Source organism: Salvelinus alpinus, chromosome 32 (genome assembly GCF_045679555.1).
Source record: "Salvelinus alpinus chromosome 32, SLU_Salpinus.1, whole genome shotgun sequence".
NCBI classification, from domain to species: Eukaryota; Metazoa; Chordata; class Actinopteri; order Salmoniformes; family Salmonidae; genus Salvelinus; species Salvelinus alpinus.
The window spans coordinates 24,283,515-24,295,272 of NC_092117.1; the positions used below are offsets into that span (position 1 = coordinate 24,283,515).

Sequence of the window (11,758 nt, forward strand, 5' to 3'; positions counted from 1 at the left end):
CAGACACATGCACATTTGTGGCCTGCTGGAGGTCATTTTGACGGGCTCTGGCAGTGCTCCTCCTTGCACAAAGGCGGAGGTAGCGGTCCTGCTGCTGGGTTGTTGCCCTCCTACGACCTCCTCCACGTCTCCTGATGTACTGGCCTGTCTCCTGGTAGCGCCTCCATGCTCTGGACACTACGCTAACAGACACAGCAAACCTTCTTGCCACAGCTCGCATTGATGTGCCATCCTGGATGAGCTGCACTACCTGAGCCACTTGTGTGGGTTGTAGACTCCGTCTCATGCTACCACTAGAGTGAAAGCACCGCCAGCATTCAAAAGTGACCAAAACATCAGCCAGGAAGCATAGGAACTGAGAAGTGGTCTGTGGTCACCACCTGCAGAACCACTCCTTTATTGGGGGTGTCTTGCTAATTGCCTATAATTTCCACCTGTTGTCTATTCCATTTGCACAACAGCATGTGACATTTATTGTCAATCAGTGTTGCTTCCTAAGTGGACAGTTTGATTTCACAGAAGTGTGATTGACTTGGAATTACATTGTGTTGTTTAAGTGTTCCCTTTATTTTTTTGAGCAGTGTATGTTTCACTTAGACCTGGATACCTTTAATGGAGAGACACTAGACCCTATGTGTTTCTAAAATGTATTTCAAGTTTTAATGTCATGTGCACAGTGAACTGCCTTTCTTGCATGCTCCAAACCCCCAAATGCAGTAATCAATATCAATGTAGCACTAAAAATAACATACGGTAGAACAAAAACACACAACAAATAAAAATAAGAACATGAGAAAGTAAAAGCTATGTACTGTACAGGGTCAGTTCAAATACCATATAAACAATGTGCAGGGATACTGGAGTGATAGAGGTAGATATGTACAATGGTAAGGTGACTAGGCATCAGGATATATGATTGGTAGTTACAGTTGGTAGTTACTACCAATTGGTAGTTACAGTCCTGTCCCATCGCTGCAACTCCCGTACGGACTCAGGAGAGGCAAAGGTCGAGAGCCGTGTGTCCTCCGAAACACAACCCAGCCAGCCACTGCTTCTTGGCACAACACCCGCTTAACCCGGAAGCCAGCCGCACCAATGTGTCAGAGGAAACACCTGGCAACACCTGGCAACCGTGTCAGCGTCCATTGCGCCCGGCCATCCACAGGAGTTGCTAGTGCGCAATGGGACAGGAACATTCCTGCCGGCCAAACCCTCCCCTAACACGGACAACGCTGGGCCAATTGTTCATCGCCCCATGGGTCTCCCGATCGCGGCTGGCTGCGACAGAGCCTGGACTCGAACCAGGATCTCTCGTGGCACAGATGGCACTGCGATGCGGTACCTTAGACCACTACGCCACTCGGGAAGCCCCGTTGGTGTCAGACTTGATGCACCGGTACTGCTTGCCATGCGGATGCAGAGAGAACAGTCTATGGCTTGGGTGGCTGGAGTCTTTAATGATTTTCCGGGCCTTCCTTTCACACCGCCTGATGTAGAGGTCCTGGATGGCAGGGAGCTCGGCCCTAGTGATGTACTGGGCTGTCCGCACCACCCTCTGTAGTGCCATGCGATCGAGACCGGTGCTGTTGCCATAGTAAGCAGTGATGCAGCCAGTCAAGATGCTCTCAATGGTGCAGCTGTAGAACTTCTGAGGATTTGAGGGTCCATGCCAAACGTTTTCAACCTCCTGAGGGGGAAGAGGCACTGTCGTGCCTTCTTCACAACTGTGCACGTGTGAGTGGACCATTTTTATTCCTTAGTCATTTGGACACCGAGGAACTTGAAGCTCTCGACCTGCTCCACTGCAGCCCCGTTGATGTGGGTGGAGGGGGGGCGTGCTTGCTCCCCCCCCCCTCCCCCAGATCCACGATCAGCTCCTTGGTCTTACTGATGTTGAGGGAAAAGTTGTCCCGGCACCACACTGCAAGGTCACTGACCCCCTCCCTGTAGGTTGTGTCGTCGTAGGCTGTGTCATCGTCGTCGGTGATCAGGCCTACCACCCTCATGTTGTAAGCAAACTTGATAGTGTTGGAGTTGTGCATGGCCACACAGTTGTAGATGAACAGGGAGTACAGGAGGGGACTAAGCATGCACCCCTGTGAGGCCCCCGTGTTGCAGGTCATCGTGGCGGAGGGGATGTTGACAACCCTCACCACCTGGGGTTGGCCCATCAGGAAGTCCAGGATCCAGTTGCAGAGGGAGGTGTTCAGTCCAAGGGTCCTAAGCTTGGTGAAGAGCTTGGAGGGGACAATCGTGTTGAATGCTGAGCTGTAGTCAATGAACAACCTTCTCACATACAGTTGAAGTTGGAAGTTTGCATACACCTTAGCCAAATACATTTAAACTCAGTTTTTCACAATTCCTGACATTTAATCCTGGTTAAAATTCCCTGTCTTAGGTCAGTTAGGATCACCACTTTATTTTAAGAATGTGACATTTCAGAATAGTAGTAGAGAGAATTATTTATTTCAGCTTTTATTTCTTTCATCACATTCCCAGTGGGTCAGAAGTTTGCATACACTCAATTAGTATTTGGTAGCATTGCCTTTAAATTGTTTAACTTGGGTCAAACGTTTCGGGTTGCCTTCCACAAGCTTCCCACAATAAGTTGGGTGAATTTTGGCCCATTACTCCTGACTGAGCTGGTGTAACTGAGTCAGGTTTGTAGGCCTCTTTGCTCTCACGCTTTTTCAGTTCCGCCCACAAATGTTCTATAGGATTGAGGTCAGGGCTTTGTGATGGCCACTCCAATATCTTGACTTTGTTGTCCTTAAGCCATTTTGCCACAACTTTGGAAGTATGCTTGCGGTCATTGTCCATTTGGAAGACCCATTTGCGACCAAGCTATAACTTCCTGTCTGATATCTTGATGTTGCTTCAATATATCCACATCATTTTCCTCATGATGCCATCTATTTAGTGAAGTGCACCAGTCCCTCCTGCAGCAAAGCACCCCCACAACATGATGCTGCCACCCCCGTGCTTCACAGTTGGGATGGTGTTCTTCCTCCCCCTTTTTCTTCCACCCCCTTCCTCCCCCTTTTTCCTCCAAACATAACGATGGTCATTATGGCCAAACAGTTCTATTTTTGTTTCATCAGACCAGAGGACATTTCTCCAAAAAGTACGATCTTTGTCCCCATAGTGCAGTTGCAAACCGTAGTCTGATTTTTTTATGGCGGTTTTGGAGCAGTGGCTTCTTCCTTGCTGAGCGGCCTTTCAGGCTATATTGATATAGGACTCGTTTTACTGTGGATATAGATACTTTTGTACCCGTTTCCTCCAGCATCTTCACAAGGTCCTTTGCTGTTGTTCTGGGATTGATTTGCACTTTTCGCACCGAAGTACGTTCATCTCTAGGCGACAGAACGCGTCTCCTTCCTGAGCGGTATGACGGCTGTGTGGTCCCATGGTGTTTATACTTGCATACTATTGTTTGCACAGATGAACGTGGTACCTTCAGGCGTTTGGAAATTGCTCCCAAGGATGAACCAGACTTGTGGAGGTCTACAATTTTTCTTCTGAGGTCTTGGTTGATTTCTTTAGATTTTCCCATGATGTCAAGCAAAGAGGCACTGAGTTTGAAGTTAGGCCTTGAAATACATCCACAGGTACACCTCCAATTGACTGAAATGATGTCAATTAGCCTATCAGAAGCTTCTAAAGCCATGACATAATTTTCTGCAATTTTCCAAGCTGTTTAAAGGCACAGTCAACTTAGTGTATGTAAACTTCTGTCCCACTGGAATTATGATACAGTGAAATAATCTGTCTGTAAACAATTGTTGTAAAAATTACTTGTGTCATGTACAAAGTAGATGTCCTAACCGACTTGCCAAAGCTATAGTTTGTTAACAAGACATTTGTGGAGTGGTTGAAAAACAAGTTTTTTTAATGACTCCAACCTAAGTTTATGTAAACTTCCGACTTCAACTGTAGGTATTCCTCTTATACAGTATAGGTGGGTGAGGGCAGTGTGGAGTACAATTGAGATTGCGTCGTCTATGGATCTGTTGGGGCGGTATGCAAATTGGAGTGGGTCTAAGGTGTCTGGGATGACGGCGTTGATATGTGCCGTAACCAGCCTTTCAAAGGAGAGGTTGAAAATGACAGTGAATATATGTGCCAGATGATCTGCGCATGCTCTGAGAATGCGCCCTGGAATACTGTCTGGCCTTGCGAGTGTTAAACCTGATCTAAAGACCTTACTCATGTTGGCCTCGGAGAGCGAGGCAAAGTAGAAATTTCCTGCTGGAGTGCCAATTTGGTTGGGTAAAGAAAAAAACTACAACTTGGGTTCAAATTCTTTTACATACTTTAACTGTGTAATTGAGCCTGCCTGATGCAGTGGAACCAATGGAATAATCCCCAAAAATGCAAACCCTGACCATCCAAGCAGACTCAATCTATTACTTGAAGTATTTCAAAGAAAATAAGTATTATTTGAACCCAGGCTTGATGACTGACTATTGGTGTTGAGACTCACTGGCTGGGTTTAGAAGCCTTTTAAAACTTTTAATCTTTCATTTCCATTACATTTATGATACTATAATTCACTCTACTTGAAAGCAGCCGGATGCATAGATAATGATTCTAAATGATGTCCTGGAAAATGTGCTACAGTTCCATTAGAGTTCTGTCACGGTGTTCCTGTTAGAAGGCAGTCCAGCCACTCTTCTATTCACCCCTACAACCGATCTCGGTGATAATAATGTCTAGATGGAAAATGTTCTGAAATATAGTGTAGGAGGTAATCATAGGTGAACGTCAATGCATATAACTTCGTTTTACAACATCCCAAGACAGCTGCACGGATGATTCTGTGGCTAATGTAGACAGACGTAATTGTCTCTGTGCTGTAAATTACTCTATTAAAATAACACTTCTTTAGTTCAACTTCTCTGGCTTCCAGGTCTTTTCAATTACAAGGCTGAAAAACAGCCATTTGTCATAATTAAATTAGGATGTTTTTTCACTCATTTTCAATCTCAGGGTAGTGCTTGTGGAGAATATTCCAGAAGATGTCACCTTCTCTGAGAATGCTACGTCCCACCTCCCCCTCTCTGCTGGGCTGCACAGCCTGTTGGACCTGGCAGTGGCTGGTCACTCTGTGGAGATTGTGTCACCTCAATGGAACCTGAACTACTCCAACTATGAATCCAGATTCCTACAATCTTCTAGGCAGGTAAGCACAACAACCAAACAGGAAGCGCCCCCAGGCCAAATAAGGCATTACTGTTTATCACACCTAGCCATAACACTTACTTTACGTGGCAGTTTTACTAATGGTCTTTTTCTTGTCAACCAATTTTATTGTATAAGATGCTCATTACTGTTCTTCAACCAAGAATACAAATAGCTCAAGTTCAAGTTTTATTGTAAAAGCACAGTGAAATGCTTAACTGCGAGCTCTACCCAACAGTGCACTTATAAATAAAATACTCTAAATAATAATTAAAATAATTAAAAGTATATAATAAAGAAAACAATAAATAACTGTATCCAGGGAGTATGTATACATATCTTGTTCACCTTATTCCAGCTGCTGTGTCTTCTTGTTGCTTCAAAGATCAGCCTTAAGTCCAGTCTTATCCATCTCTCACACATTGTCTTTATAGACTTATGCAGACTGGGTATGGCCACTTCCTGCCAGAATGTGCCATTAGTAGGTTGCAGCCAAAGCCAAGCCCATCTATTGTGTTGGCTCACCAGTAGACCCCCCCCCCCCCCCCCCCCAAAAAAAAACATCTGACGGCCATTAGCACTAAAACACTCCTGCTTACAACGAGGCTAAAGTTACACAGGGGTTTGGCTATAACGGCAGCGTTGAGGTTTGGACAACCCCTGTATCTACCCACTGCCGTTTAGTTCATTAGGCCTAATGGCACCCCTTGGCAGTTTAACTGGAGAGAAATTGCACTTGGGGCCCTCTGGCCTACACAATTATAATTGCTGGAGCCTGGCCCAATGTAAAAAATTACATAAAAATAAAATGCATTTTTTTAATTTATTTAAAAAAATACTAAATCACAATTCAGCAACAACAAAAAAATATTTAGGAAATCTGTTACCAAGTATTCCCACGAAATAAAATAGATACTTTTGTGTATAAAATCAAGCACTCAGCCATGCAATTGCCATAGACAAACATTGGTAGTAGAATGGCCTTACTGAAGAGCTCAGTGACTTTCAACGTGACAAGTCAGTTTGTCACATTTCTGCGCTGCTAGAGCTGTCCCGGTCGACTGTGAAGTGGAAATGTCTAGGAGCAACAACGGCTCAGTCGTGAAGTGGTAGGCCACACGAGCTCACAGAACGGGACTGCCTAGTGCTGAAGTGCGTAGCGCGTAAAAAACGTTTGTCCTCGGTTGCAACACTCACTACCGAGTCCCAAACCTCTTCTGGAAGCAACAACCGTACAATAACTGTTCGTCGGGAGCTTCATGAAATGGGTTTCCATAACCGAGCAGCCGCATACAAGTCTAAGATCACCATGCGCAATGGCAAGCCTCGGCTGGAGTGGCGTTAAGCTCGCCGCCATTGGACTCTGGAGCAGTGGAAAAGCGTTCTCTGTAGTGATGAATCACGCTTCCCCATCTGGCAGTTCGACAGACGCGTTTCCACTGATGCCAGGAGAACGCTACCTGCCCCAATACATAGTGCCAAGTTTGGTGGAGGAGGAATAATGGTCTGGGGCTGTTGTTCATGGTTCGGGCTAGGCCCCTTAGTTCCAGTGAAGGGAAATCTCAACGCTACAGCATACAATGACATTCTAGACGATTCTGTGCTTCCAACTTTGGCAACAGTTTTGGGAAGGCCCTTTCCTGTTTCAGCATGACAATGCCCCCGTGCACAAAGCGAGGTCCATACAGAAATGGTTTGTCGAGATCGGTGTGGAAGAACCCTGACCCCATCGAACACCTTTGGGATGAATTGGAACGCCGACTGCGAGCCAGGCCTAATTGCCCAACATCAGTGCCCGACCTCACTAATGCGCTTGTGCCTAAATGGAAGCAAGTCCCTGCAGCAATGTTCCAACATCTAGTGGAAAGCCGTCCCAGAAGAGTGGAGGCTGTTATAGCAGTAAAGGGGAGACCAACTCCATATTAATGCCCATGATTTTGGAATGAGATGTTTGACGAGCAGGTGTCCACATACTTTTGGTCAGGTAGTGTATGATTGTGTCTCAATGTAATCTAGGTATGAAATGATTGTTAGTTTCAAATGCAATATATTTTGGTGCTTACTTGGGGTCATTTTGCAGTGTACAAATTATTATAATTACGTTTCGGCCCCCGACCACCCGCTTTGACAAATCAGCCCGCGGCTGAATTTAGTTGCCTACCCCTGACCTATGGTGATCCAATTGATTGTGTTCTTGGTTACAGGGTGAGGCTTTGCTGCAAAGACTGCAGGGGCTGAAGAAGAAGGGAATCAATTTGAAGATAGCCAGTGGAATGATCAACTCTTCAGAGCTGAAGAGCCTGTCTCGTCACAGTGAGTCATGTTGTCAACCACAAGACCAGAGCTACAGCGACATTTACATTCCGTATACAGTATATTGCCATTTTATAGAAAATACTGGGTAGTGAACAGTGTCAGGGAAGTGACTTAAAAGGCACACACCCTTACGCAATGCACCAATAGGGTTAACCCCATTGCCGTGATGCCTGTTGACAGGATGCGTAGGGTGTTTGTATTTCACACCAGTGACCCGGGTTTGCTTCCCTCCGTCGCCATTCGCTACAATGGTGTCAGAAGTGGAATGGCGGCTGTGAGGAACGCACGGCCCGGACGTGTCAGGGGTCTGATTCAAAGCACAGGAACTTGCCTTCCCGTTCACACTAGAGACTCAGTTTCGCTTCCCTGCCCCATTGTTCACTACAGTATCTACAAAATGGTCTCGATACTTTTATCTCAATGAGGGATATTACATCATGACTAATCTTACATGCAATATTAACATACAGTGCTGTGAAAAAGTATTTGCCCCCTTTCTAATTTTCTCTACTTTAGGATATTTTGATACTAAATACTTGGAATGGCCTGATCAAAGTCAAGACCTAATCCCAATTGAGATGTTGTTGCAGGACTTGAAATGAGCAGCCCACAAATGTCGCTGAGTTTAAGTAGTTCTGCGTGCAAGAGTGGACCAGAATTCCTCCACAGTGATGTTAGAGACTGAGCAATAACATTCTATATCAAAAATATGCAAAAATGGAGAATCAGAAAGGGTGCAAATACTTTTTCACAGCACTGTACAATCAAATGTTGAGATTTCTATCTCTGTCGATTCTGTCTTTTCCTACCTGTGTAGGTGAGGTACACTATATTAACATGACAGCCCTGACCAAAGGCTTTCTGCACTCTTCTTTCTGGGTGGTGGACAGGCAGCACATCTACATCGGCAGCGCCACCATGGACTGGCGATCACTGTCCACGGTATCTTAGTATATTCACTCCATTATATTAACAACCTGTGTATATATATTTTTTTTTTTACCCCTTTTTCTCCCCAATTTTGTGGTATCCAATTGGTAGTTAGTCTTGTCTCATCGCTGCAACTCCCGGGTGGACTCGGGAGAGGTGACAGTCGAGCGTCAACTGAAACACAATCCAACCAAGCCACACTGCTTCTTGACACAATGCCTACTTAACCCGGTAGCTAACCGCACCAATGTGTTGGAGGAAACACCATACACCCGGCGACCGTGTCAGCGTGCACTGCGCCCGGCCCGCCACAGGAGTCGATGGTGTGCGATGGGACAAGGACATCCCTGCTGGCCAAACCCTCCCCTAACCCGGATGATGCTGGGCCAATTGTGCACCGCCCCTTGGGTGTGCGACAAAGCCTGGACTCGAACCCAGAATCTCTAGTGGCACAGCTAGCACTGCGATGCAGTGCCTCAGACCACTGCACCACTCGGGAGGCCACCTGTGTATATTTCTGTAACATTTATTCTCCATTCAATGAGACCAGTCCACCTATGAGTACTCCTCATACTGACTAATATGTTCCATACCTTGATTACGTAAACACTTTAACTAAACCTACTGTGTACACAAAACCTGTTTTGATTTTGAGGTCTGATATTGCAGGCATTTTGAGGGTACTGTGTACAACCATCAGCTCTGGGGATTTGTCCAATGACTCTGCAATCAATATTTATTCAAACACTGCTAGTTACACTAGGAGAACAGCATCCATTAATTGGCTTAGGTTGCACAAACATCCTGAATATAAAAGAGATGCAAGTTTTCATAGTTGGCAGAAAACGTCACCGTTTTAACGTGCGTACGAGAAAGGACAATACTGAATTAATTGAGTGGGGACAAAAAGGGAACGTGGTGCTGCTCAAAGCTGAAAAAGTACAAAAGGTTGATTTAAAGTGTGACCCCATTCGCTGTACCTAGCCCGTCTATCTTTATCACTTCACTGAAATAAACATTTGCTTGAGAAGTGCATCACTTGAAACCCTGCTGTGAGAAGGGATGGGAGAGGCTTGGTGATTGGAAGTGCCTGGAGGGCTGCCTGCCTCGTCCAGGGCCAGAGGAGGGCAGAAGACGATGGGGAGGATTGAGGGCTGGAAGGGAAAGGAGCACTGGGCTGTGGAGAGGAAACAAAAAAGAGGACAGGAGGGAGAAGGGGAAATTGAAGTGTGGGGAGTAGGAGATGAGAGGAGAGGGAATGGAAAAGGGGGAATGGAAGGAGAGGAGGGGGGAGGAAGGATGAGAAGAGATGTGTGGAGTAAGGATTTGGTATGGGTGGAGTCCCTGGGGGCACATGCTAACACCGTACAACATCTGTGCTGTTGCTTTGTTGTCTCTCAGATGAAAGAACTGGGCATCATCGTCTACAACTGTAGTTGCCTGGCACTGGACCTGCACAGGGTATTCAACCTCTACTGGCAGCTGCAGTATAAGGACTTTATACCGTCCATGTGGTCCAAAAGGCTGAGCGCCCTGTGGAACAAAGATGAGAACCTTCCGCTTCTCTTCAACAACACCAAGGCTGAAGTCTTTGTCTCTGTGAGTGACAACTAATCGTTCTCTCACATGGCTTCATGCATAAGGACAGGAGTTTGTCTGGACGATGTGACCTTTTAACAAGGACCGTGAAATTTTTTTTTTGCATTCTGTATCAGTAATCATTTGTATCATTCTGAAACAGGCAAATTTTTATACTGGATTAATGAATACTTTACAGAGATCATGATTTTTTTTTCTTTTTTTCTTGCTTGCAATAATAAATTGCCAATATTTATGCATACTATTTGAAGACTTTTCTTGGTTAAAGCCTTTTCATTAGTCCTGATATATAAATGATGTAAACATTTGCAATGTCCTCCCACAGTAAGAACTTTGACGAGAGGTGACAGTTGGGTGAAAAAAGCTATTTCTTATACAGCTCGATGTGACTAATCAGCTGGTGTTTTAAGTATGCTGACGGGATGAAAAATTGCATTGCTTCCAACAGAAAACATACGTTTGGCTGGTTGTAAATTAGGCCAGTCGATGAACATTTCTGAAAAACAGAGGGAACGTTAATCATCAGAAGTATTGATAGCATGGAACTGTGATCTGTCATTTTTCTCATCACACACATCCTATGGGTGACAGGGCTTTAGGCTGCGTGGCTCCGTGGCTGAGGAACACACTTCCAGACACTATTAGGGCTGCAGAGTCTCTGGCCTCCTTTAAGGCACAGCTCAAGACCGTGCTGTTCAGAAAAGCTTTCAAGGACCTCCTGTTAATTCTGTTCTCATGTCCCCAGACCTGTATATAGCTTAGATTGTTGTCTGTGTTCTATGGTCTGTGTTTTTTTGTTTAGTGTTTTTATTTTATTGCACCTTGGGTGTGAGAAAAGAGCTTTACCAATTAAATGAATAATATTATTATATATCAAGAAATAAAGAACAGAGACAGGATCAGTTAGAGACAAGTAGAGAGAAGGTAACGATGCTGTTGGAATACTAATGGACAAAGATATGTTCCAAGAGGTAGTGGTGGTGATGATGATGACGACGATTTGATAACAATAATGAGGACGACAACAATGACAATGATTCATTGCATCTGTAAAGCCTTGGCATTGACATGAGGGCCTCCGTTCTCTATTCTCCACTGATTTAACAGTCTTATCTTGTGGCAGAGCTCTCCAGATGTCTTCTGCCCTAAAGACAGGACCAGAGACCTTGATGCCATATCCTACGTGATCCAAAAGGCCAAGAGGTTCATCTTCATATCCATTACAGACTACCTGCCTCTCACTAACAGGAATGCTCACAGGTGAGCAATTTGTTGACACTGACAACACCTGATCACCTTATTGTTGATACTGACAGCATCTGATCACCTTATTGTTGACACTGACAGCACCTGATCACCTTATTGTTGACACTGACAGCACCTGGGGCCTGTTGCACAAAACTAGGATAAGGGATTAAGCCAGGATATCTTGGTGATCCTGGCTCAATTGATCCGTAATCCGGTTGCACTAAAGATGGATAGGGGGCAGGAGGATATGTTATGGTATAAATTACCATGGAGATTTATTCTGTGGAGCTAGCCTGCTCCAGACCAGGCTAAATTCCAGGATCTATTTAATCTCATCCCTAATGTCAGTCAGCAGTCACCACAAATGGAAACCAATAGTTATTTCACTGCTCACTATACATTGTTATCACATATAACTAGACCCACTGTTATTATTTAAACGTTTGTGATCATTAATTTCAATGATTTTGGATAAAAAATG

At 44.9% G+C, this 11,758-nt stretch overlaps 1 protein-coding gene across 1 annotated transcript in view; it reads left to right on the top strand.

Annotated features, from left to right (window-relative positions):
* LOC139562191 (inactive phospholipase D5-like) overlaps window positions 1–11,758 on the top strand; it is a 73,023-nt gene that overhangs the window by 46,899 nt on the left and 14,366 nt on the right. Inside the window, exons 3-7 of the mRNA XM_071379621.1 lie at window positions 4,993–5,185; window positions 7,389–7,497; window positions 8,318–8,442; window positions 9,832–10,029; window positions 11,153–11,289. Coding sequence (XP_071235722.1) covers window positions 4,993–5,185; window positions 7,389–7,497; window positions 8,318–8,442; window positions 9,832–10,029; window positions 11,153–11,289 — 762 coding nt within the window. The remainder of the gene's footprint in view (window positions 1–4,992; window positions 5,186–7,388; window positions 7,498–8,317; window positions 8,443–9,831; window positions 10,030–11,152; window positions 11,290–11,758) is intronic.